The sequence below is a fragment of the Apteryx mantelli genome, chromosome 16 (genome assembly GCF_036417845.1).
Source record: "Apteryx mantelli isolate bAptMan1 chromosome 16, bAptMan1.hap1, whole genome shotgun sequence".
NCBI classification, from domain to species: Eukaryota; Metazoa; Chordata; class Aves; order Apterygiformes; family Apterygidae; genus Apteryx; species Apteryx mantelli.
In genome coordinates this window covers 2,125,757-2,152,003 of record NC_089993.1, presented here as the reverse complement: position 1 = coordinate 2,152,003, position 26,247 = coordinate 2,125,757, and the positions used below count along the sequence as shown (strand labels likewise).

General features: G+C 50.8%; 2 protein-coding genes across 3 annotated transcripts in view; one reads left to right on the top strand and one right to left on the bottom strand.

Annotated features, from left to right (window-relative positions):
• Window positions 1–1,320, bottom strand: part of ABCA3 (ATP binding cassette subfamily A member 3) — a 48,885-nt gene extending 47,565 nt beyond the window's left edge. For both annotated transcript variants that reach the window (XM_067306054.1, XM_067306055.1), the window contains exon 1: window positions 1,296–1,320. The gene's annotated coding sequence lies outside the window, so the exon portion shown is untranslated. The remainder of the gene's footprint in view (window positions 1–1,295) is intronic.
• Window positions 1,321–16,310: 14,990 nt separating this feature from the next.
• VRK3 (VRK serine/threonine kinase 3) lies at window positions 16,311–26,222 on the top strand. The gene is made up of 13 exons (XM_067306582.1): window positions 16,311–16,355; window positions 16,535–16,761; window positions 16,879–17,025; window positions 18,633–18,685; window positions 20,710–20,776; window positions 21,569–21,653; window positions 22,123–22,225; window positions 22,575–22,667; window positions 23,050–23,182; window positions 24,012–24,132; window positions 24,451–24,509; window positions 24,965–25,113; window positions 25,858–26,222. The coding sequence occupies exons 2-12, from the start codon at window positions 16,536–16,538 to the stop codon at window positions 25,111–25,113; spliced, it is 1,236 nt and encodes a 411-aa protein (XP_067162683.1). The 5' UTR covers window positions 16,311–16,355; window position 16,535; the 3' UTR covers window positions 25,858–26,222.
• The last annotated feature ends 25 nt before the right edge of the window (window positions 26,223–26,247 follow it).

The window sequence follows — 26,247 nt, the reverse complement described above, 5'->3', positions numbered from 1 at the left end:
ATATATTTCACTCCTTACCCTCTGCCTCCTGTGAAAGCCCCTTTCTCTCCTCTGCACGGTGCTCTCCACTGCAGAAGTCTCTTGCACAGCACGGGGCCAGACCTCCCCTGGCACTGCAGCATTACCAGGTCACCTCTTGAACGACACTGATTCACTTTGCAGACACGCCTTCCACCAGCAACTGGTTCCTACCACCCCTACCATACTTCCTTGCTCTACCACACCCTTGGCATCACTGGGAAGTCCAGCTGAGCCGGTAATGACAACAGACTCGCTCCCTTCCCTCCAACCCAGCGCTATAACATTTCAGCAGCTACATCTTTGAAATGCTCAGCACTTTACATGCAGCCCAAGGCCTTCCTTCTCTGCCCCCCTCCCCGAAACAGTGCACACAACAGCCATCGCAGCGGCTGAAACGCTAGAGAATAATCACAAACTCACTTCGCTCAGTGCGCTGCAGCATCGTGAACACATTCCCCTGAGCAGCCCGCAGCAGCGTGGTGAAGCCGGCGGAGCCTGGCGCAACAGCCTTGCCAGCAGCCAGAAGTGCAGCATGAGGCAGGGCGTGGGGCAAAGGGCGGGCAGGATGCCTGAGAGACATCTGGCAGAAGTAACCCAACACAACCTGGGCAGAAGGAACCCAGGTGAAAAAACAAAAAGGGATTACCTCAGCTACTACTTGACATTTTGCAGAAGAACTGCAGTCCCCAGAACCAGAACTGGCCCAAATCCAAGGCTCACCCGGTCCCAGCAGAAACAAGCCGGGGCCTAATCGACCCTGCCCTTGTCAAACACGTCGATCCGTTTTCCCCGGCCCCCCCGGGCTCAAGAGGCCTCTCCCCACCATGCACTCTCTACTCTTCCCCTCATCAAAAGCGCTTTCGGCCACTCGAAAGCCCGAGCTATCGCTATAAAAATATTGACCGTTTCACCAAGCCCTCTCCAGGCGCAGGTTTCCGGGTCGGCTCCGCGGAGCGAGCGCTGGGAACCGGGTCCCGCGGGGCCGCGCGCAGGCCCGGGCGCTCCCGCAGCGCCGCGCGGCAGCTCGTCGCCGCCGCGCCGGGCCCCGCCAGCCGCCCCGGCCCCGGGCGCGCTGCCCCGGACACCTCCGCCTCGCGACGGCCTCGCCCTCCCCGGGGCCCGCGGCGCGGCTCTCCGCCCCGTCTGTCTGTCCGTCCGCCCGCCGGGCGCGGCCTCTCGCCTCGCCCCCCCCCCGCGGCAGGCGGCAGCCGCGGAGCTGCGGCCGGGAGGGCTGCCGCCGCCGCCGCTGCCACCCCGGCCCCGGCGCCACTCACCGGGCCGGGCGGCTCCGGGCCGCGCTCAGCGCCGCGCGGCCGCCCCCGCCGCCGGGCGCCGCCCGCGCGCTCCCGCCGCCATCCCGCGCGCCGCGCCGCGCCGGCCCCCTCGTCCGCCCGCCGCACGCAGGCGCGTCGCCGGGCGGCGTAGGGCGGGGCCGCCGGCCGCCCGGGGGCGCGCGCGCGGGGCGCCGCACGGGCACGCGCGTGTGAGCGTGCGGGGCAGGGCGCGCGTGAACGGCTCCCGGGCACTGCACGTGCACGTGCACGAACGCGTTTGTGTGTTCGCACAGGGCTTTCACGTGCGTGTGTCTGTGTGAGCGCGCACAGGGCATGAGCATGGGCATGGGCGTGCAAACAAGTGTGTTCACACAGGACATTGCCTGTGCCTGTGTGTGTGCACATGCAACTTTGTGTGAAGGGCATTGTGTGCATGTTGCATGTACACACCTGCATGTGCATTGCATGTAAAAGGCATTGCACACATGTATATGCACACATATGTATATTTGCATAGCACATTGCACATTCATGTGTATATGTGCATGCATGTGTGTTCAGGGAATTGCACACACGTGTGTGCACAGGGCATTGCATGTGCACAAGTGTATGTGCGCACATGTGTGTGTCTACAGGGCATTGTACACACATGTACATGCACAGGTATGTGTATTTGCTCAGGGCATCGCACATGCCTGTGTGTCCACATGTGAGTGGATGAAGGGATGTACAGCGTACTGCATGTGCATTTACATGCACACACACATGTGTGTGTATAGGGCATGAAAACAGGTGTGCATGTGCCAGGGTATTACATGAGTGCGCGCATCTGTGTGTGTCTACAGCGCATTGCACATCTGTGTATGTAGTGCATTGCACATATGCACATAAATGTGTGTTTGTGGGTGTTTGTGCACGTGGGTGCAGGAAATTGCATGTCAGTGCATAAGGAATTGCATGTGTGGGGGTTCAAGAGCTCACAAAAGAAGCTGGGTATCTGAAGGGGAACCCATGAGTGCACATGTTTCTAAGGGACCGTGAGTGTGTGTGTGCGTGTGGGTGCATGCAAGGGCTCACTCACGTGTGTCTGTGTCTAGGGGCTGCCTGTCTGTCGGGCCGAGAGCTGCAGGTGTGTGTCTGTGCTGGGGTCATTCCTTTGCATGCAGGGGCTCTTGTGTGCGTGAGGCAGTGCTTGACCTGTCCCTGTGCCAGCATGCAGAGCTCAGACCCCCACCAGTGCTGACCCTCCCTGCCAGCCCCACAGCAGAACCAGCTACTCCCCTCGAAGCCCAGGTTCTGCAAAGTCCCTGGGTTGTTGTCATGCGTGTTAGCTGATGGCCTGAACTTTCCTCTGCAATCGTTTGGGCTAGAAATGTCTTTATCTGCAGGGCTGGAGCCCAGACGCTCCTACACAGTCTGAGCCCTGGCACAGCACGTACGTGAGGCTGGACTGGGAGGAGACAGGCAGAAAAGCGCACGTCCCTTTTGCACCGCCCTGCCCTCCTTCCCCTCACTGGAAAGGACCAGCATCCTCCTGTTTCGGGGAGCAGGATGACTGCGTGTCCCTGCAGCTCTCTGTCCCAAGCCTGGAAGGAAGAGCTGGCTGAGCTGTGGCCTCCCCCAGTTTTTTGGGCCGACCGTACTTCAGCATGAGCTGAGCTGACTCACTTGCTTTGGAGTGAGCCAGCCGTACTCATGGGAATGAAGCTGTTTGGGGGCTACTTCAGCTACCAAGTGGCGTCTTCTAGATAAGGATAAAAGGGCTGAATGATGAAAGGATTTTACATGGCTCACGTCCCAGAGCCTGGCCCCACTCCAGGTGGCGGTGAAGGAGCACAGCCCGTTGCGCCACTCTGCCCGCTGCCGTGTCCTGACGCCACCATCCACCAGTTTGGCAGGAAAAAGGGACTTAAAGGAGAAAACTGTGATGAAAACTGGTGCTGATAACAGAGAAAACTGACGGGGGAAAAAAATTGACTTGGCCACGTTACCGAACGTTACAGAGGGTGATGGAGGAAGAGGGGCTGGGGAGAGCAGCAGGGAGGCAAAGAGCCCCGTGTCCGTGGCAGAGATGGGGACCACGTACACGGGGTTTTACAGGCACATGCTATGGGAGTGCCAGCCTTCACCCGAAGATACACCAAGAGACCTGCTTAGGTCCATGTGTGGTCAGGAGTCAAAAAGCAGCCAGGAGACAGGCTGCAGCGCCCCAGCCGCCCTCGCAGGCACGAGGCCGCTGTGAGGCTGCAGCCCTGTTTTGCTGCCTCTGCCCCCAGGTGCCTTGGCCATGATGCCGTTTGGCTCCGTGCAGGCCGCAGCAGCTCAGGTCGCCCACCTGGGTGCTACCAACCCCCCACGAGGGGGTTTCAGATGCCACGATCTCCCCTTCCCCCTGACCCACACGGGGTGTGAACGGCCTGCGCATGTGCACCAAAGCTCCTGTCCGGGCAGTGCCATGGCCTCCGGCAGCTATCTGGGGAAAAACTGTGACCCGCGGGCCAGCACATTGGCCTTGAGCAGCTTGCCTTTCTCGATAAGATAAAGAGAAGCAATTTTTCCTCGGTCTCGGTTTAGATTAATACCAGAATGACTGCTTTGATCTCAGCTGCTTTGGAGATCCTTTTCTGCTATGACCTTTTTGTCTCAGTAGGGTTTTTTTGGTAGTCATCCACACTCTGCTGCCCAACCCCCAGAAGATGAGTCTGTCCACCAAAAAAAGAAAAAAAGCAAGACAAGGGTGATGCTTTCTCAATAGCAGAGTGAGGAAGCTGCAGTATCAGCTTGAAAACCAGCACTATGAAAACAAAGAGTAAACACCCCGTGATTGCACTTGCCAGGACTTGTCCTGCAACGGCAGGGGAGACTCCACACACCAGGGACGGAAGGTCTTGGCTCAGAGGCTTTGCCAGCAATGATCCCACTGCAACACGGACTGTAGTGTGTCCCAGCTCTCCTGTGTGGCAGAGTCGGTGGGATTTGTAGAAGAAAAGCTGAAAAGGAAGCCACCAACGCAACACAGCAGGAGGAAAGGGGGAAGGGTACAGCACCTCCTTTTATGAAGGATGAAGTGTCCCCACTGACTTGCCTGTATTTACCTCCCAGCAGTGAGTGTCCTCCTCTGACTGCAGTATGAGATGTACAGATACCGGCTGCTCCCCAGCACCCATCTGAAGAGCGCGGCCCTCTGCAAAGCGATACAGAGATCACTCCCAGCGCATCCCTGGATTTTTCAACAGACACAAGTGGAGCAAGAAGCCTGTCTCCCAGAGGAAAGCAAGCAGCTACAAGGATCTGCCCATGCAGAAAAACTTTTCTACTCGCACTCATCTACTAAGCAGCAAACAGCAAAGTTGATTATTAGGCTCAGAAAGAAGAAAGAGTTATCACAGCTCAGGGAGTTACTATTCCTCAGCAGAGCTGCATGCATGCGCACTTTGAAATGTGAATAATGCATATTAGCCGTGTGCAAGGATAGCATGTGCTTTCCCAATGAGTACGGCCCAGCTGGCGGCTGGTACACTCCAGCTGATGGCTAGAAATGTCTTAATTTGCTTTCCCCCATCACTTGTAATCATATTGCACAGCACCCACATGATGCTTGTATTCTACTGCAGACACAAAATGAATTGCATGAGTGCAGCTCTCTCACCTTCAGGCTTGAACCCCGTTGCTCACTGTAGTGTAGGCAGACACACACCACATCTCAGGTGATGCCCACAGTACGCTGCAGTAGTTCATCTGTCTGTCAAAATGCAGAGTTTTACTAGTAAAATCTCCCCTACCCATTCTTTGATTCTGGAATAAGGGTGGCTTTCAGAGTTTAGTTTAAAAATGAACATTGGCACAGTGGAAATAGACACTGTCCTAGTGGCATAACTGTCCTTTTGGGGCGCCAGGCTGTTCTAACATCAAGGTTTAAATTTGTACTTCAATATAAAAATAAGTGGAGACAAGCAGGCAGGGCTGAGGAAGAGTCCATCCTTGGGATTTAATCCTGCTCAGAGCTGAGCTCCTTTGTCTGAAGTAATGCAAGCGGGAGTCTGCAGACCATCAGCAGTAGGTGGTTACAGCCCTCTGAAATAGTCTCGATGCCAATCTAAAGTGCGGGGAACAGGCCAGGAGAGATTGGCAGTGTGATTCTGATGCTGAAGAATCAGCTGAAGAGGCAGCCAGGGCCTTTGCAAGCCAAGCCCTCAGAGCTGGACAGAGCCACCTCTGCTGCCTTCCCCACCCCTGCTCTGGCCCTGGTTTGACCCTTTCCAATTACTCCTGCCTCATTTTTCCCCTTGACCTTCTCCATTGCCTCATTCAAGTTCTCTCCGTGCCTGCCTTTGAAGGAAAGAACAGAAAATTAGCGATATTGCAACGAGCCACAGTCAGTGGCATTTCTGCGATGCAGTTTCACACTCAGGACTGGGAGCTTGCTGTACTGGTTTATAAAGCAGTACACCCATGCTGGAGCAGAGAAGCAGATGAAACTCATAGGACATTGCAAGAAAATGGCAGTAGGGTATAAAGATCGAGGGTCTGATTGGATTTTGGAAACCTACTAACTATATTTCTGCTATCTTTTGGTCACTTACTTGTTCAGGAGAACACTGGATCAAGCTGTTCACCACACCTTCCCTTGAAGTCTGTCACCACACCCCCATTTCCCTGGGTCAGATTCTGGCCCAGTTACTCCTGGAGGGTAATTCCTGATGCCATCCCATCAAAACCAGCACGCATCTCACGGCACCGGCTGCTGCCCATGAGGAGGCAGCCGGCAGCCTCTGATGCATTGCACGTGGCAACACCTTCTAATGCTGAGCAACGCCAGGCTGCATGTTCCTGAATCGTGACTGCGACAGTCTGCAGGATGGACCCCCAGGCTGTCAGGCTAGTGGGCTTAAGGTCCCACCATTCCTAGGCCAGGTAGGATGACCACCCTCAGCATCTCCCCAGGGAGCTTCATTTAGCTAATGATGGAGCGACAAGGCAGCATCGAGCACAGGACAGGAACAAATAAGGTCAGGCCCTTCCTGCCCATCAGCCTCCCATAAAGCCTGCTTTTTCCTGCTGGATTTTGGAAGGTGTAAGAGGATGTCTGCAGAAGAGGCTCGTGCCACAGTATGGAGGGTACACTCGCCAGTGGGCTGACAACATGCTGCCTTCCTCCTCAGTCCGATTCAGAAATCCTGGCGTTGTGTGTCCCATACCTCGTTTCCCAATGAAAGGCATTTTAAAGGTTATGGTTAGTACCAGGAAAACATCCCGTCTGTCCAGTCCAGGCAGTGCCTCCCCTGTCCCACTCTCCCTCCTGATCAACATCATATTTCCCTGGATAGGCGCATCCCATCAGCAGCAGGGTCAGACACAAACAAGCACAGCCAAGTTCTGCAGGCACCATTTCCTGTTTTATACTAATCTCTTCCCACTTGCTGCAATATTGGATGTGGCAACAGGGAACCTTATTTATTACATTAGAGCGCCACCTCCCAGGAAGAGGAACACTAGGATTTGGTGTTTCTCATTAGAGCAAGGGACTGGCTCGGGCACCTGTGATGGGAAAGATGTTCGCTTCGAGAAGCCTAGTGTGAGGAGTGTTAAGTCCCCAGACTGCAGGTGGGCTGAGGCCAGGGGATGGCAGGAATCATTAAAGTGCCTGCAATATCTCCCTGCTCCAGGAGGAGGCACTGCCATGCAACCTCCTGCCTAACGCTTAGGATGTTCTCGCCAGCATAACCTCAAGGATTTGCTAATGTTTAAGGGGATCATGTGCACACACACACAGATACTTGGATCTTCCCTGGTTACACGCCCGGGGGTCTGCTCTGAGCAGCAAGGCAAGGTGGAGACAGAACCATTTTTCTTGGAAACACTGGCGACATAAAAGGAGAAGGGATGGGGGGTCCCATTTGATGTCATTCTAGGGAAAGATGTGTCCTTAACACTTCCCAAGCAAGACACTGGCAGTTCCTCCAGCTCCAGTCTCCCTGGCACCTGGAACACCAAAGCAATGGTAAAGAAGATGCTTAACTTCTCAGCATTCCCATGAAGGACAACTGCACAGGCTCTAGGGAGGAGAGGCTTTTCATCCATTCCTTGTTTCTCCTCCTGCTCCCCTGCCTGCATCCTTGCCCCCTCCTAGCTAGAGGTTACCCTAGCTCTTGTGGGCATTTGTGCCACCTCTTGGCAGGGGAGAGCTGGGAAGCGGAGCAAAAGGAGGAGGGAAGCTTGGGTGAAGGGGGCTGAACTGGGGCATCTAAAAAATGATATTGCTGTGTTGCCTGAGTGCGGGTGCTTGTTGGGGCAAGAACCCAGCTCTTTTCTCCTGGGGCCGCGATTCCCTCTTCCTCTCCCCTGCAAGGCATGCCTGCTCCGGTCTTGGCTGGCAGGTAAGAGTTTCCCAGCTCTCTGCCTGTGTTCACGTGCTCAGCATGCAGCTCCAGTGTCTCCCCCACTTGAGGATCCCCCACAGCAGGGATGGCTGGCTGTGCATCCCAAAACCATAGGTACAGCCACAAAGGCCTCACTGGGCTTCAGCCAGGGGAGACACAAAGGGAGGAAGGACTCCCCTTGCAGTGCTCAGCCACGGGAAAATTTTCATTCATGGCTTGTTGGGCTGGGAAGGTTGGGATGGGAAGAAATTTTTCATCCCCTGCTGCTCTTCCCAGTCACTGCTCTCCTTGAAGTGGGATTTTTCTGGCAGAAGTCTGCAGGGAGCTGCTGTAAGCTCTGGTCCCACTAACCTGCAAAGAGTCCTGGGAGCTGAGCGAGGAGCATCCTTGCCACCTTTGCCTGCATCCTCCTTCCCTGCCCTGCTACACTGCCATTCTCCGGCATGGTGAAGATGTGCCTGGCAGTATCTGTTACTGGCATTCTTCCACAGCCGCTAGAGCATCCCAGGCATGCTGTGATCAGAGAGGTGATGAACATGGCCTTCATTGCCCAGAAGGCAGCACAGCACAGGCAATGCAAGAGCAGCGTTCTCCACACCACCTCAGCAACAACCGGATGGGCAGATGAGCTGCTTTCCTCGCACGGCACACTCCCAGGCAGCCAGTCTGTGGAAGTGACTTCCACTTGCAAGGGCTGAATGTGAACTGGCAATTTAGAGAGGAAAGGCTCCTGATACCTTCCCATGGCTCAAGCCATCCTCTGTAGCACCACTGCGAAAGTTGTATCACCTTACTTCAGCAGCAAAGGGGTGTGTAAATGCAAAGAAATAGCCTAATCTCATTAATAGCAATTAAAGAACTGGCAGCTTTGGGTACTCCGTGAAGATCAGCATTCTCAGATCTGTGCCAACAAGACATATGCTCGACTGATGGCTGCCATTCTGGACAGACAGGGATGAGATAAGGGAGACATAACTGACTAGATGTTGAGGAGATGCCTGAAGGCAATATATACCGCTCTTTCTGCTGCCACCCTTGCTAACTGCAGGTCCCTGCCTAGCACAGTAGCACATACCTTCCTCAACACATAAAGGCCAAATCCTGCAAGCTCCTGTTAATTGCAGAGGGAGCTGGATCGTGTCCTAAAAGTTTAGCCATTTGCCTTCTCCAAGACCTGTTCCTGGAAGAGTGAATCCAACCAGCTCTAAAGCTTTCAGTGGAGATTCAAACCTCTGTCACCCACCCTCCCATCCTGCAGAAACAGAAAGCATTGCAAGGAAGAGTGTTAAAATCTCACTTAAAACATTGCTTTAAAAGAAACCGAAGAAACTGCAGTCAGTGTTGCTGGCTCAGTGAGGGTGGGCAGTTATATGGTTTACATTTCATTTTCTAAACCTAACAGAGTGCCTAAGTAGAAAAAAAATTTATATCCCTTAGAGCTGCATAAAGGCAGGAAGAGGACTTCACCTGAGGCTGCTTCACCCTTTCCAATTTCCTTTCTCCATTAAGATACGGAGATGGCTGATGGCATGCGAAAAAAACAGCAGTTTCTGTCTCAGCACCAAAGGCTCCAGGGAAACAAACTGCTGAGGAGAGAAACTGTTACACCAGTCTTCCTGGTCAATTCAACAACAGGGGCATACCAGAAACCCAGCTAACTCCCTCCACCACTTAGCCAAAAATGAGAGGCCAAAGGGACCGCAGTGGGGGGGCTGGAGGTAGCAGGAGGCACGAGCAGGTCTCTGGGGGCAGCTGAGTTATCAGGGCTTTGCTGGGGCTGCTTTCAGCCACACTCATTGCGTCTCAGAGCACAGCATGGGCGTGGGGCAGCCAGAGCCTGTTACAAGCTGTGGTTGCAGACACAGCTCCCTGGCAGAGTCATGTCCGCAGGGCACCACGGTGCCTGGATTTCTGACCCTCAGCAGGAAACAAAGAACACTCCGCTTCTTCACTGACCAGCCCCTTTTTTCCAAAAGTCACGTCCAATCCTTTGCAAACTGAGCTGGAAGGCAGTGCTTTGGCATTTAAGCACGTGTCCTATTGAATAGTCTCACTGGCATCAGTGCTGAAGTCGTGTTCAGGGACCTGGGAAGATGAATGACACCTCCTCTGAGGGCTAGTTCCTGTGAGGACATGGCCATGACCTGGGCTCTGCTTCCCTTCATGGGTGATGCTGTTCCTGGGGTGGTTTTCTGCAGTCCTTGGGCACGAGGCTATCAGCCCATTGCCATTTGCACATCCAAGCAGTTTTTGAGCTGTTCCTCTCTCATCTCTTTCCACTGCTATCAGCTTGAGATTTGTACTTCTCTTCCCAGCACATACAAGGGGCATCTCCTTCTGCCTGTCCCCTTCCTCCACCCATAGGCTCACATCTCTCCCCATGATGGGAATGACAAGCATGGGTTTATGGCCAGGGCAAACTAGTGACACAGGGAGGCATCAGGGATTTGACCGAGGATAATGGAATAGATCCACGGATAGATAGAGAGGTGCATAGGGATAGATAAGCAGATCCTAATCCTTTAGGAATTTCCATATTTATAGTGCCATGCCCAGAGAATATTTTAATTTAAAACCTGGTCCTAATAGGATATAATGCTCATCTTAAGCAGTATTTGATTCTAGGGACAATTTTAAGAGTTTGGCTACAATGAAAGTTTAGACAGAAGAGTCAGCAGAGTCAAGTGTAGTGACTTACAAGGAGAGGTTTGCAGAAGCTAGTTAAGTTCTGGGTCTGTTACATCTTAGCACACACCAGAGCATAGCAGTGCATAGCAGTTCACAGTCGCATTTTTCATGAAACTCATTGGTTAGCTGTTCCTAAATTTCACAATAGAAAGCTGGTGTGAGAAGAGACCGAGGAAGTGATTTTTGCTTTTCCCCTGAAAGACGGAAAACAACCAAATGGCTTCCATCCCGGGTGAAATAAAATGCAGATCTAAGTGTACATGAACGTGAACAGGTATGAACATCCCAGCCCCATGAGTGGGTTGAGCCACAGCTAAAGTGGACATCTAGGCAATTTCTTGGGGAGTTCATGCCAAGGGGGCACCAGTGATATTGGGAGGGACAGGTGAGGAGTTCTGAATGCAAAGCTTAGGTTACTGGGAGAAGGGTAATGACTGGGAGTTCTGCAGTTGCATCCTCTGGTGGGTTCCCATTTCCACTGCAGAACCCGACAGAGAAATGGGGGCTGTGGTCTGTGACGGAGGAAATGGCAAAGGGAAGAAAGGCTCAGACTTAGAAAAAAACTAGGCGAACTTGAAAATAGAGGGAGCATCTCCAGGAAAGATGAGCTCTGTCTAAACAAAAATAAAGCCAGGCTGGTAGCCCTTAAAACAAAAACAATCATAGGGTGGTTTTAAAAACAAAGACAAAGGGGTAGATCAGTGGACAGTGGGGATGGAGAATCATTCAGAGGTAAATTCATAACTCCATCCCATTGATAAAGGAATGAGAGAAGTCAGTACAATTCAGGAACGAGACAGTGAGGAATGCTCTCCAAAGGTGAAGTCTCATTTATGCGGGACATTAGAAAAACAGGCAGCCAAGCCAAGATCAAATGCTGCTTTGCAGACGTGTGGGATCCCAGCTGAATGCAGTGAGCGGCCTGGTTTTAGATGAGGATAAAGCATCAGTGAAACCCCAGGGATGTAGTAAAGGGAACAGCCCCGGAATGAGAGTGGAGAAGAAGCTGGTGGAGGACTGGCATGTGAGAAGTGTTAAGGCAGGCACTGAATCAAGCAAGGTAAATGAATTATATGCAGTAGGAAGCAGCATGGATCCACAGGGAATGGACTGTGAACCATGGAGAATGAACAGAAGAGATTATTAAGGCTGTCCTCTAAACTGTCCAGTAAGGGTGGGGACAGTACCCCAAAATGCTAAGAGAGGCTACAAGGCCAGGAGAGCAAGGAACCACAGTATAGTGGAGACTTCAAGTGGGGAAATGTCCCAGCAAAGCCATCCTAAATGACTGCGTCTTGAGACCCTAGTTAGAGAACCACAAGAAGAGGCATCTCCTGAGCCAAAATTTGAGAAAATGTTCTGGGAAGCATCACTACATGCTCTGCCAGTCTCCATACTCTTCACCGGTCATTGGCCATAACTAATGGCAGGATCCTGGGCTAGACAGACCTTTAGTCTGATCCGGCATGGCTGGTTTTAGGCATGAGTGACTCTTGATTTAGCTCTCAGCAACAAACAGGACCTCGCTCACAGTGTTACAGAAGAACCAGTCTGTCAGAGTGAGCATAATGTAGGAAATTCAGCACCCTGCTAGGAATCCTCAAGCAATAAAGTAGGAGCAGTTAACGGCTAAAAACCTCTATAGGCTTCCTTATCTTTGCAAAAATGAACTACGTAAAGAAACTTGCTAGAAGGAGTGAAAATCAAATACAGAGGCAAAATACTCGCAAATGACAGGGAGATACCATCTAGCCAATATGGATGTGCGCCACCTAGCAAAAGAGGTTCTAATGAAATGCCCTTTTGAGCCTCCAGAAGGATAGTTTAACAGCAAAGCAAGCTATCCAAAATATAAATAATTAAATGGAATTAAAATTAAAAATATCTTCAAAAACTGACATTTTCTTTTCAAACAAGGAAAACAGCAAGATGCATAAACCCCAGCAAGTCAAAACTGCACTCAGATAGATGAAAAATATTTTGAGCATAATTTCCTTACTGCATTAATTAATTAATAACAGTATATTTTGGCAAACACATCAGAAGCAGGAAGTCTGCTAGAAACCCACTGTGGCTGGCAGGGGACTGAAATGGTGTGTGCTTGGGGCAAAGCCCGCAAACGTTATCACAACCCGCAGCAGGATGGAGGCACAAGGCGACTAACTGTGACACAGTACCTACGACTTGACCTGACCTTCACAGCACTGTAAAAGCAGTTGGCAAATTTTTAGAAGAGGCTAATTTATAGAAAGGGCTCCAAGGGGCTCCAGGAAACACTGGACTCTCATGTCTGACTTTGGTACCAGCAAAATTTGCTAAAAGCAGTAATTAAGAATGGAACCAGAAAACAAGCGGATAAATACAATATATTGAGGCAATGTCAGCATGGCTTTGTGGAGGGAAGTCTTGCTAGAATTAGTTGGAGGAAGTGAATAGTGGTGAATCAGGTGATATATTAAACAACAACTTTCAAAAAACTTTGAAAAAATCTCTCTCCAGAAGGTCTTCAGGGCATTAAGATGGGATGGAATAACAGTAAAATTTTGCCTGTAAATTAGCTAGTTAAAAGTGAGGAGACAAAGGGCAGGAATAAACGGACAGGATCTGTGCCAGACCTGTGCTATTCATGCACAAAGGAGAACAGACCGTGCTGATGATACAAAGTGTTTCAGAGTGGTCAAATCTAAAGCTGACTGTGAAGAATTGGAAAGCGATCTCATGATGTTGAATGGCTGAGCAGTAAGACATCAAATGTAATTCAATATAACTAAATTCAAGGCAACGTACATGGGAAGAAATAACCCTGTCTGCACGCAGCGATGGGCTCTAAATGAGCTATTAGCATTTAGGAAAGAGATCCCGGAGTCACTGTGGATAGTTCTCTCAGAATATCATCTCTGTGCTCTGTGATGGTTGAAAAAGCAAAAAGAACATTAGGAAGGGATTGCTGGGATTGCTGTAATGCGCATGCATGGTTACCGTGTCTCAAAAAGGATGGGGGAGGTAAGGCAGAGAAGGGTGAGGAAGATGAGCAGGGAGATGGAGTGGCTTCCGAAAGGGGAGAGACTAAGCACACCCTTCAGCCTGAGAGGGAGCCATGGGTGGGGGATCCAACAAGCGCTGTTGACACCAAGAAGGGAAAAAAAGGAAGAAATATTTTCCATTTCCTAGAATGGAGGCTTCAAGAACACCACAGGACCTGATACAGCTTAAAATGACAGGAAAAACTTTTGCAAACCACACATTACTACCTTGTGGACTCTGTTACGGAGGTCAGCAGTGTAAACAGAGGAAATAGGACAGTGTATAGAGGGTTGGTTTCCTGGGGCTATCACACCCCAGGAGCAGCTTCCAGCTCAGGATGTTGCTAGATCATTGCTGGGTGTGGAGGGCAAAGGGGGAGATGCCCCTTTCCTGCTCTGACTTGGCCTCGACTGGACCCTGCTCTCCCCATCCTGGTGCTCAAGTGGGGAAGACTGGCACAGAATCTCCTGGCCTTCCCCTGGTGCAGGCTGATGCAAGGACACGGGCACAGGGCAGAGGAGAACTGCGCTTGGCACATTTCAGCCATCCCCAGGGCTTTTGCTCAGAGACACCCTTGAATCTGCAAGCTGGGGCAGAGCTCCCCTCAGCTCCCAAGACGTGACCCCAGCTTGCCTTGGCTGTGCCTAAAACGGAGCAGGGAGCAGGCTTCAGTGCACCTGGGAGTGACACACAAACTCACGCTCCAGCTCAAAACTCTAGTCTGGTTTTCAAGTCAGGCAGGAAAGAGGGAGCAAATTTCTGCTGAGCTGAAATCAGCGGGAAGGTGGCATTACCCACAGATACGGTCCCCTACAGGGTAATGTCTCAGTGCATCGCTTGTCCTGCAGCATTGCTGATGCAAATTACTAGTTACGAAGTGGAGAAAATTGCTATCTATTTGCCCTTTCATCTATTTATTACAGATTTCTTTTCTATTGCTAATTATTGCTTTTAATATGCCACTGAAGCAGGATGGGGAGTCCTCTTTTGTGATTCTAGCTTGGTGGCTCTCTGGAAATAAATTTTCTTAAAGAACACTCTCTTTCCACAAACATTTTTCTGTCTACCTTTTTCAATCATCAGTTTTGCTCACAGTTTTCCTCAGCTTTATGGGGTTTAACTTTTTAAAGAACCCAGTATTTTCGTTAATGAATTGATTATTCCCTACCCAAATCGAATGTAATCATGTCACGGTCATTGTTCTCTAGGCAACCACCAACAAAATTATGGACCTATTATCATGAATTATCACTGCTTAAAAAAAGTCAAAAAATTAAAGTTATAACTACAAAGCTTCAAAAAGAATTGCTGAAAAAATATGTTCCCATCAGTGCAACTAGTTGTCAAAGTGGAAGGTTTCAGTAAATAAAAGCAAAGATCATTGAACTTGATTCAAGTACTAGGAGATGACAAAATAACACACACAGGCCTGATAAAGGCATATTCAAACAAATTTGATGAAGAAGGACTACTTATATTCTTTTCAAAAAATTTGAAGAGCTGCTTTGTTTAACAAAGGAATTGCTAGCTGTATCTACATAGGGTGAATAGCTGGAATTGAAGATTGTGCTGTCTGAGGATGACAGTGAAAGTAAGCCAATTTAGCATATGCCTGCTGCCACCTACAATGCAAAGAAAAAAATGAAATGATAAGTAGAATTAATTCTGCCACTATGAATTTTATAGCCAGGAATGTAGGAATCCATCTAACCTGCTCTATTGCTTCTGACAGTGCCCACATGCTTCAAAGAAAGATAGAAAAATCCCTGCAGCAGACTGCAAAAACCAATCTTGTCATGCACTGAGCCTCCTAATTTCACTTGGCAGAGTTTGGGCTTTACTAGGACTATTCACATGCTTACCGAGCGTTACAGACATGTTTCAGTGTTTTTAGGGACTGGGCGAGGGTGACCAGCCTGAAGCAGCATACAATCCACATGGAATACCTTTTCTGCAGGAAAAACATCTTACTGGCCCCCAGGATTTTGTGGTAGGCTCAAACATAGGATTGATATCCCACGTGTTATTTTATTCTAGTTCCCGTAGCTGCTCTTCACACGAGCTACACAGCTAGGTCATTCCGAGGTCCCGGCTAAGCTCTCGTGAGAGTGAGCGTTCATCACATGAGGTCAAGCCTGTTGCTTTTCAGCTTCTTCCTTGTTTCTGTATGGTCTGTTTTAAGTAGCTTTCTCGTGTTGTTTCTTAAGTAACAAACAAATAAATACCAGAATAGAAGTAACGGGAATGGACCCCTGCTTCTTCCAAAGCAAGGACCTGAGAAAATTCCTCAGCGAGGCAGTGATATTTGTTTGCTCGTATCGGGGCAGCCCGGCAGTTCCTTCCTCCCGCTCCGTCTCAGGCCGGTCGAGGGCAGCCTGCCCACCTCCCACGCCCGGGGCAGGCCCGGCCCGGCCCGGCCCGGCCGGCTGTCCCGGCGCAGCGCCCGCTACCCGGCGCTCCGTCTCGCCCCGGAGGCTCCCCCGCCGGCGGACCGTTACCGCCCAGCGCGAGAGCCGCCCTTCGGCCCCGCCCTAACCCCGAGCGCTCTCACGCACCCGGAGACCCCGGTGCCCGGCGGCGCCTGCCGCTGGCAAGCCACCAGGAGGAGGCCACTCATCCGCCTCCCGGGAGGGCCCCGCGCGGTGCGCTGCGTGCCCCAGGGGGACGCACCGCCGAGCCGGCAGCGCGAACGAACCGGCGGCTGCCGCGGGGCAGGCGGTGAGCCGCGGCGGGAGGGCGGGCGCGCATGCGCGGCGCAGCGCTTACTGGAGGAGCGGGCGGGGGCGGGCGCTGGTGCCTGCGCAGGCGCAGCGGCAGGTGCGGCCGTGGGACCGCGGCGCGGGCGCAAGATGGCGGGCCGCGGGGGGCGGGGGCGGAAGCGGCGCGGGCCGGCGGCGGCGGCGGCGGCGGTGGTGGCGGCGGGGGGTGCGGAGCCGGGGCCGCCCGCGGCAGCCTGCGCGTGCCCCAGGTGGGCGAGGGCTGGCGGGGAGGGGGGCGGCGAGGCGAGGCGAGGCGGTGGCGGTGGCGCGGCGGCGGCGGCGGTGGTGGTGGTGGTGGTGGTGGTGGCGGCGGCGGCGGCGGCGGCGGCGGCGGCGGCGGCGGCGGTGGTGCTGCCCGCTGACGGCTGCGGTCTGTCCGTCCCCGCAGGATGACCCGGTTCTGCCCGCAGTGCGGGCGCGGCGTGGAGCCCGCCTTCAAGTTCTGCCCGGGCTGCGGAGAGAAGCTGCCGCTGCCGCCGCCGCCGTCGGGGGAAGAGGTGCCGGCCCCGGCCGCCCGGGCGGCGGCGGCGGCGGCAGCAGCGGCGGCGGCGGCGCCGCTATCGCCATCGCCAGCGCAGCGGCGGCCGGCCCGGAGCCCGGCGGGCGGTGGCAGGGGTGAGCGCGGGGGCCGGGGCCGGGGCCGGGTCGCGGCTGGGGCCGCCGGGGCCGCCGCGCTCCCCCTGCGCGGCGGCGCGGCCTCCTGCAGCCCGCCCGCCCTCCTTCCCTCCGCAGCGAGGAGCGGTTCCTGGTCGCCCCGCAAAGCCCGGGCCGCCGCGGTGGCGCCTCTGCCGGAGAACCAGGTCCTGACGGACCACAGCAAGAAGCAGTGGAGGCTGGTGAAGCTCCTGGAGCAGAGCGGCTGCGGGCTGATGTACGAAGGTGCCGTGGGGCCCCGCGCAGCGGCTGGGCGGACAAGGAGCCGAGAGTGGGCCCTTACTTGTTGTCCCGCCAGGAAAACTTTGCCTGGAGGGAGACTCGAGCGAGGAGAAGGAAGGGTTGCTCTGGGGAGTGGCCTCGTGGTGCGGGTACAGAGGTTTGGTGAGGTTTGGGGGCTGCCAGAAGGCGGCCTCACCTTTGGCCCTGCAGCCCTGGCTGTCCTCAGAGATCAGACTGAGGGAAGCGGCGGCAGAACCGCAAGGATGGGGCTGCCCTTGTGTTTCAGGTTGGGGGCTGCCACACCAGGCTTGCATGTCTTAGAGGTCCACAGCAGTTGCCCATGTTTGATGGCAGCTGACTGGGATGTCACTCATCCCTAAAACCACCAGAGTCCGCTGGGAATAGATGCGGTGTAGAGGCGGCAGCGCTCTGCAAGCGTTCTCTGAGATACCAGGGTCAGAGGCTGGCCTGCGCAGTTGGAGTGGCCAGCATTCATACATTGGGTTTGAACTGTTGGAGACTTAAGAACATAGGTGCTAGCATTGACATAAGATCAAGCTGACAGTGGGATTCTCCATTATTTACCAATACCTGAATTGTTACTTCTTCCTCTTCTTGGATTTAGGTTCAAAACCTAAATGGTACCAATGCGGTACTACAGGAGTTCCTGTATTGTAGATATTGTCAATGTTTACAGAATGTCAGTTCAGGATTCTCATCCTGTTTCAGGGCTGAAAGAAACAAGCTAAATCATCTAGGCCACCTCTTAGCTGTTTACTACCTGCTGATCTTTCCTCTCCAGTCTAGTTCTAAACTTCCAAAGGAAAGATTTGGATTGTATTCTCCCTTGTTAACCTGAAAGCGCCGTTCCAATATTTTTTTCCATCAGTATGCTTTGCCTGATACTTGGCCTGAGTTTCTATTTGCTTACTTATCTTAATGCCCAGCCTTCATTATGCAACAGCATGCGTCTTAAAAAGCTGTGATGTTAGAAAAAGAGAAAATCAAAATTTCTCTTACAGTGCAGGGCATTTTTTGTAGAACCGCCTTCTGGATGGTGAGCAGCAGATGACTTGTGTATAGCAATGAGTCCAAGAGCAGGAGAAGAGAGACTACCCCAAGGCCCCGTAATGGGTGCAAATCTTTTTGGAGGAAGGTCACATGTAGCTTCAGCATCCATGCAGAGTAGAAGAGATTTTGGCATGTCTCTTAAAGAAACTTGAAAAACTGCAAAGTGAGCTGTAATGAATTCTCAGCAAATGAATTTGAGGTACTTTTGAGATTCTGCTAATGATTTGTTCTTTACATATCATCTTCAAAATACCCCACTACTGTAGCTATGCATAGATGCTACTGTGATTTAAGCAGAACTGCACTTGAAGCATGTCAGGGATGCTGTGCTTCTGGAGCAAGGTAAGAATTATTTTGTAGTAATGTGGGAAGATGCCCCCACAGTGGATACTTTCACAAAGACCAAGAGAAAGAAGCAGAGGATAAGTAAAAGTCAGTTGCACAGGCTGTGTTTTGTGGTGCTGTTTTTTTAAGCAACTAACACTGCAAGTACCTCTTTTCTGTGCTCCTGTAACCACATTTGTTCCATCCTTCCACAGCACAGTCAGCATCTGGAACCTGTCCTCAAAAGCAAAGATACTCCCTGAAACTTGTGAGTTTTGATCTGTGTGGGTAAGGAATAGTGTGGAGTGTACTGTGTCTAGGAGCTGACCCATCTGGCTTGTATGACTGGAAGTGTTGGAGGAATTCAGAGAAGATCGTTACAGAGGCCCCCTCTATTTTGAAGTAGTGCGGTCTCATGGAGGATGTACTAGCCTCACTGCCTTCATCACTGTCAGTACGTTTTCTTAGAGAAATAAGGGAAAGAACACCAGAGCTTAGAAGATGAGTACAGCTCCCTGGGAGTCTTTAGCTTGGATTTTGGTAAAAGTTGATTTTACCAATAAAGATGTCAAGAAAATAGATATGAGGATTAAAAAAAAAAAAAAGTCTTCATCCCAGGTGGTTGCCTCTTAGACCCACTAGGCTGTCTGTAATCTCCAAAAACAAATTTAGTAGTATAAGGTTTTTGTTTCATAGACGTAGTATAAAGAAAATTGAGATGTATGACCGGCTTTCTTCATATATGACAAGTGTGCATATATCTTGCTGAAGTCTGAGGGACCTGGAGGTGTTAGAATTTGATGGCTATGCTGAGGTAGTGTTGATGAACCAGCGTTGAGAGACTCTCTGTATTGCCAGAACACGTCTATAAATCACATGGTGATTAAAGTTCTGAGCCAGCTTCCTAAACACTTGCCAGCAACTTGGGTTCTCCAGAAATGTGTTATTTTCAGTAATATCTGTTCTGCTATTGGAATTCAGCTGACTTATTTTCAGTAATTCACAAATTGGAGCAAAAGACTGTTTTCTCCTGTCCATTGTGGCCCTTGGTGGTCGCTCGTGTCTGGGAAAACCAATGAGGACTAATGGTTCTGTGGGGAATCTAGATGTGCCCACTCTTGCAGGCACTTGAAAAGTCACTTTTCTGTTTTATCAGAGAAGAGCCATTTAAGAGGATGGAGAAAGAATACAGTGTTAATGAGAAGGGACAGCTAAATGCTGCAAAAGTAGAACCAGTAGGTGGGAAACTGTAACTAGCTCCATACATAACAGTCCCAACTGCTATACTTTGCAACTCCGGCACCATGTGGCATTTTGCTCAGCAGTTTGCTGACCGCATGCCCCTGCCCTTGCAGTTACAAAGGACTGTAGGAGATAGTGTGGCACACAGCAGCGTTTTGGTTCCTGGGTTTGGTGATTCAGATTGCTGGTGGTGAGAAAGCACAGCTCTTTGTGGCTCACCAGGCAAGATGTGTAATAAAATTTTCTCTGCAACATGGTCATTTATGTTGTCTGGAGACTGTTGCTCTTCAGCAGCCCTGGCCAATTGTGGGTGGGGCTGATATCAAACCAGCCAGGATATAAAATTGCTGCCTCCTCCCATGCAGAAGAGCATCTGTCCTAAGTTAGCTTGTAGTATCCTGAGTGCGTACACACGCACACGCGCACACACACACACACACACACACACACACAGACTGTATGCATTTCAGGTTACAGCAGTAGTAAAAAGGCAGTAACATGGGTATAAAGAGATGGATTCTAAGAATTCAATGCATTACCCAGACACTTAGACTGTATTCATGACATTTCCTTTCTTACTTATCTTTTGTTTTCTGACAGTTAAAATAAAGTGGTACAGCTCCGTGTTGGAACTTGCATGTTTGTAGGAATAACGTCATCCATGCTGTGGATAAGAAGGTTGCCTCTGGCTCCTTTTCACAGCTTCAGGATTAGAGCTTGCTCCAGTTTTCTAGATGATCTGTATTGTCTAGGTGATTTTAACACACTCTAAGTGGTAAGGCTTGAAACATCTGTCTTGAGATGGTCACTTCCTTGTTCCGTGCTGATGCTGGGAGTTTGTGGTTGTTAGATGCAGCATTAGACAGTGAACCAAAAGACTGGAGCTCTGTTCCCAGCTCTGTTGCTGACCTGCTGCTTGATTTTTGGGTTTGTTGCTTTCTTCTTTAAAATGCACAGTGAAGAGCTTGTAGCAATCTAGCCCAAGTCTCCCTTTCTAGCAAGGAAGTGTGTAGCTTAAGTAACATACCTTCATCCCTGTGCTCCCTTTAGGATGTAAAAGATGGCAAGATCTACAATGAACAGAACTTCTTCCAGCGAGCTGCAAAGAAAACCACAGGTTGGTGCTCCTTGGAAGGGTGAGGACTGTGCTGCATGTTAGGAAAATTGGCATCCCTCTCACATAAGCTATGAGACTTTCTCAGAAGTCCAGGCTTAAATAAACTAATTCACTGCTTGGGCTGTGCCAGAGTGCTAAGCAGCTTAGTCAGGTGCCTGCTCTCCCAAGAGCGTCTAGGTACCTTTGGACAGCATGATACTGACATTGAAGCACTTCTCGAAGCTCTCTTGCCCTACCCATGCTCTGTATCTTGATCTCCTTGGTAGCTGCTTAACCCTGCAGCCTGACCTGCCTTGGTTCCCTGGTCTCAGCTGCTGTCTGGCATGTACTTCATTGATCCAAAAACCAGAGTGTGGGCAAGCTGACCGTGTACATGGGCAGGTGTTTGGACAGGGGTGATGGAGGAATTCATGTCAAACCCAGAAGACAGACTTCTGGAAAGACCTTAATCAAGTCCTTCCCAACCCTTTGTATATGATTTGTTTCCCTCCCTCCCGTTCTTGTTTTACCTAGCCCCTCTGCAACCACATGCCTTAGCCTACTCTGGTATTCCCAGCATCTTTTGTGTCTCTTATTCTTGCTCTGTAGTGCTATGTGCATTGACATGCTGATATCCCAAACATTAGGCTGGCATTTATGGTCAAGAATCGGTATGAGAGGGGCTTCTGGTTGTGAGCTGCCCAGGGCAGAGCATGCCTTTGGAGAAAGGGAGTGCAACTCTGACCTAGCCCCTCAGTTCTGGAGCTCCTTAGCAGCGTCTGCACTGCTCTTTCTTGTTCTCTCCCCTTCTAGTGGAGAAATGGAAGAAGCTGCATTCTGTGCCATTGCTGGGTATCCCCGATTGCCTTGGTTTTGGACTCCATGGAGACAACTATCGGTGAGGTGGTTCTGTGCAATGCACAGCTGAGTTCTTTTGCCCATGGCTTGCTTCCTTCCTTGCCCATCTTCCTGGACTTTCCCTCTTCTGTCTTTGCTGTCTGCTGTTCCTTTCCTCACTCTTCCCTGAGCTTGTAACCTTGTGTACTGGTCATTTCCTAACAAGTGGTTTGCCTCTGTCATTGCCTTATTCCCTTGTGTTGCTGGTGAAGCCATGGCTTTTGCTGCTTCTGCTCATGCCAGGGGACATCACTGGCCTTTGAACTTAACATAAAGGGAAGACTGTGCAATATGGGGTCAGCATGCCTCCTTTACAAGGAGGTTCTGTTGTCAAAAGTGAGGGAATTTGTGCCCAGGGTAACTTGGAGTTGAAGACGGGCCCAGTCCAGGCAGACTGCTTGATGAGTGTCTGTTGCAGGACTACCGTATCAGGTAGGTACTGCTAAGTGTGAAGTCTTTGTCTGTTGTAGGTTTCTGGTGTTCCCTGATTTAGGGCGAACCCTTCAGTCCATCCTGGATGATGGTTTAAACCTACTGAGGGAGAAGGCAGCTTTTCAGATTGCAGTCCGGCTGGTATGTAGCAAACCTATCCTTTCTAAGAGACTTGTTCAGAAAAGGCCTATAACTTTCTCCCTGACCTTTTAAAGGTGTTAATGGCTATACACATCATCAAATAGGTTGGCTGAGGTCTTTTAAGTAGTTTCTCTTGAGCCTATTAATATGTAATCTTGAGGGAATTTGGGGTAAGGAGAATGAGAGAAACCCTTGACACTTGAAAATTAGAGGCTGTCACACATGGTGCTTGTGAACTCCTCGACACAGCTGCCAAGAGCAGGGAAAGAATGGTCAAGTTCAGTGCTAGCCAGGATGCTGACAGAATCTGTGTGGTTCTGATGTGCTTGCCTCCGCTGTTTACTCCTAGCTAGACTGCCTGGAGTACATTCATGAAAATGAGTATGTGCATGGGGACATCACGGCTGAGAACATCTACGTGAACCCAGCTGACCTCACAGAGGTAGGGAGCAAGAAGAGCAGAAACAGAGCTGTGAGCAAATGGCTGTGAAGGTGGGCTCGCAAAGGAGGATAGAGCGGCACACAAATGGGAAGAAAGGTGCCTGCTCTTGGGCAGGAGGAGCAGTGTGGCCCATGTAGTGCTCAAGCAGGTGCTGTGTGCAGGATTGCAAGGTACATGGTAAGCAGACTTCACACTTGAAGGAATGTTCATGATGCCTTAGATGCCACCATGTGTCTGGCATGAGGAGCAATGACTTCCCCTGAAGGGAAGTTTTAGGCTCCTGCCTGGAGATCTCTCTGGAGAAGGTGAGGTAATGGTGCAGTCTCTGGACTTGGCCCCAAGCAGTAGCACTTAGGTGTTGTGTATTCTTGATGCTTTCTAGGTGACCCTAGCGGGCTACTGCTTTGCATTCCGTTACTGCCCAGGAGGGAAGCACGTGGCTGAGCGTGAAGGCAGTAGGACCCCCCATGAAGGCACAATAGAGTTTATCAGCCTAGATAGCCACAGGGGAGCAGGTGAGTCTGTTGTCTTTGACATAAACCAGTAAAGCTTGTCTAGAACTATTCACTGTGGTAATGCTGTCTGGAACTAGGCCTCCCTGCTGGCATTTCTGTTATTGCTGCTTTCCAGGCATTTACATGCACCTGGAAAACAGTTCCTCTTTGAGCCGTTTCCTCTTACCTCTCCCTGGGCCACTGATGGGGGACTTGCCAGGTAATTCGGCAGCTGCAGCAAGAGGTGCAGGGATGCTCCTGTTCATCTGGAGCCCTGGCTACTACAGACATGTGAGGAATATAAACAGGGCTGCTTTGTGCAGGCTTAGCAAGAATCTGTTCCAAGACAGACTGGATCCCTGCCCAAAACAGATTTGCAGCAGGCTCTGCTTTGATCTAAAACCAGCAAGAGCTGGAAAGGCATTTAAATGCACCTGTACCTCTCCTGTTTGGGGTGGGACTGTTTTCTCCCGGTGTTCGGTGTCCTTCAGGGGCTGGTGGGTTTTTTTTTCCAACTGTGTGATTTAGCAGGCTCCCAGAAGTATTGTTATTAGGCTCTTGCATTGCTTTAATTCTGCTCTTTGGACTTGCACCCCTTTATGAGGCTGCCTGTGTTTTACAGAAGGGGAACCTAAAGTAGAGACTTCCATGCTGCGCAGTGAGTGCTGAGCTATGGAGAGAACCTAGGAACTGCCTGTGCAGCCAATAGGCAGTGTTCCCTTTCCACTAGGAAAGGGTTCCTCTGGCCTTGTGATTAATTGGGCTGGAGCCTGTACTCTTTTGTGGAGGAGAGGCACTAACCTGGGCCTAGTCTATTTTTCACACTTGAGTATCTCTTCCTTCCCATCAGGACCATCTCGTCGGAGTGACTTGGAATCTCTGGGCTATTGTCTGCTGAAATGGCTCTGTGGCTTCTTGCCTTGGTCTGATGAGCTGACCAAAATAGAAACTGTGGTGGAGAAGAAGGAAAGGTAAGAAAAATTGTAAACTCTTTTGGGAAATGCTCAGATCAAAGCAGTGAGAGAGGATTTCTGACTGAAGGGAGATCACTCGGTCACAGTATGGTATTGGGATGCGGGTAAATCCATACCACTGTAAAGGCTGACTCTGGAAGCAGCTGGCCAAAACTTTGTCTCCAGCTGAAAGAGTGTTTGAACCCCAATTTCTCCTCCATTCAGAACTTGGCCATCTGAATTCAGCTTTTTTTTGTCCCTACTACCAAAGACAAGCTGTTCAGGTCCCTGCTCCATTGTTTACTGTCTGACAGCACTCTGCATTGATTATTCCAGGTACAAGGGGGATGTGACAGGCCTCCTCCGACTGTGCTTCAGGCAGAAATTGATCCCAGGTATGGGCATGTTCTCTGTGACTGTGGAACTTGGGAAAGGAGGACTGACTATACCTAAAGCTAGAACCTTCTCTGCCGTGGTGTGCTAGTCTGGGATGACTTCCAGTGGTGACAAAGCATGACATAGACTGGTTGGCAGGCCCCCTCATGTGAATGAATTCCTTGTTTCACTTTGCTTTACAGCAAAACAAGGGTGGTTGATGCCTGTTATCTGTATTCATGAGCCTTGCTGAAGAGGCAGGTGTTCTGGTGGCTTAAAAAATGCAGGATTTAGGACTAAAGGTCTTTTATCCATCTTGTCTTTGAGCTTCATGATACTGGTCTTTGGTTTGGTTTTCCTCTCTGCAACTGGCCAAGGCAGGTGATCTGTCTACGGGGAAAGTCCATTTGGCAGCCTTGTAAAGATAATTGGGGTTGCTGTGCTGCTCTGTGCAGTTGTGTTCCTCGTTTTGCAGATGCCCTGCAGAGCTACCTGCAGCAAATAACGGCACTAGAGTACCAGGAGAAGCCTGACTATGAAGCCCTGCGGCAGCTCTTGAAGAAGCCACTGGAGAAGATGAGAGCTTCAGCTTATGACTCGGTGGATGTCAAGGTCGTACCCTAAGTAAGTTAAGTTTAGAGTGTAGAAGCACAGTGCACCCCCCCGCCCCCCCCTTCTGTGCTAGAGGGAGTGCGTGAGCAGCACAGCATTGCTGCCCTGCTCCAGTTTCTATTCATAAGCACCTGGGCTGCTGCAGGCAGCATCCATGGTTCTGGAGCAGATGGGCTGAGGACAGAGCAGGGTGTTCTGTGAACTCTCTCCAGGTGAGACTTAGGGGCTCCTCCTGCTGTCCAGGAGAACGCTGGCCTTTCAGAGTTCCCTGTTCTTAAGAGACTAGTCCAGTGCTACACAAGGCCAGGCTTAGCCTATGTCACAGCATCTGTTTCCCCAGATTTTTCTGGAAACAATGCTTGCCTTCTACCTCCAGGGGCAATAAATAAAGGTTGAACAGTCCACAGGGGTGTAGAGATGCTAACAAAAAGCAGACTGTGGGAACTCTGATCCTTAGAAAATACAGTCAAGGGCCTGGCTTTTTTGCTTTTCCTTTTCAGATACCAGCTTGTAGCTCTACTGGGCACAGTTGCCCTGTTTCATCCATGAGGGTAGCTGCCAAACTTGAAAGGCTAGCTACTGAGTTTTGATACATAGAGACAAATCTATTTCTAGTCTAGAGCTGCATCAGCTAAAGCTAGTGGATAAAGTAGCAGGCCCAGGTACACTGAGCTAACTCCTCACCTAATTTACTCTCATTTCTGGGAAAGAATTGAACAAACTGATTAACATTCCTATTTTGTGCCTTTTTTTCAGATCAAGAAAGCTTGCACAGGAAAAGAAAGTTCAGTTCAAAGCTTTCTGCACTGTTGAGGCCTTTCCAGGAGCCACATCTAACTAACTTTTATCTACCTGTTTTAGAATCAAGAGAGGTTTTTATAGATGGTGTTCTCTGACTTTAATGTGACCTAATGCTGAATCTTGAGCCACTGTTATAACAAGTTCCAGCTAATGTGAAGGCGCTCCTGCATGGCATTGTAAGCAGTAGCTGGGCAGCTACCTGGAGAACTATAATGTAGCCACAGGGAAAGGGCCAAGCTTGGCACAGAGAACCTAAATCAGGGACTTTTTGTAACTATATAGGCAGTACCTTGTTTTGTAATAAACTTTGTGAACAAGCACCCAAGGCCAGTCTCCCTTGGTTAG

Excerpts from the sequence above, each read along its gene's own strand:
- VRK3 (XM_067306582.1), top strand. The coding sequence starts at position 16,536 with ATGACCCGGTTCTGCCCGCAGTGCGGGCGCGGCGTGGAGCCCGCCTTC. Across the intron at positions 20,777-21,568 it reads AGCTGCAAAGAAAACCACAG|TGGAGAAATGGAAGAAGCTG; the intron begins GTTGGTGCTCCT and ends CTCCCCTTCTAG. Across the intron at positions 22,668-23,049 it reads ACCCAGCTGACCTCACAGAG|GTGACCCTAGCGGGCTACTG; the intron begins GTAGGGAGCAAG and ends GATGCTTTCTAG.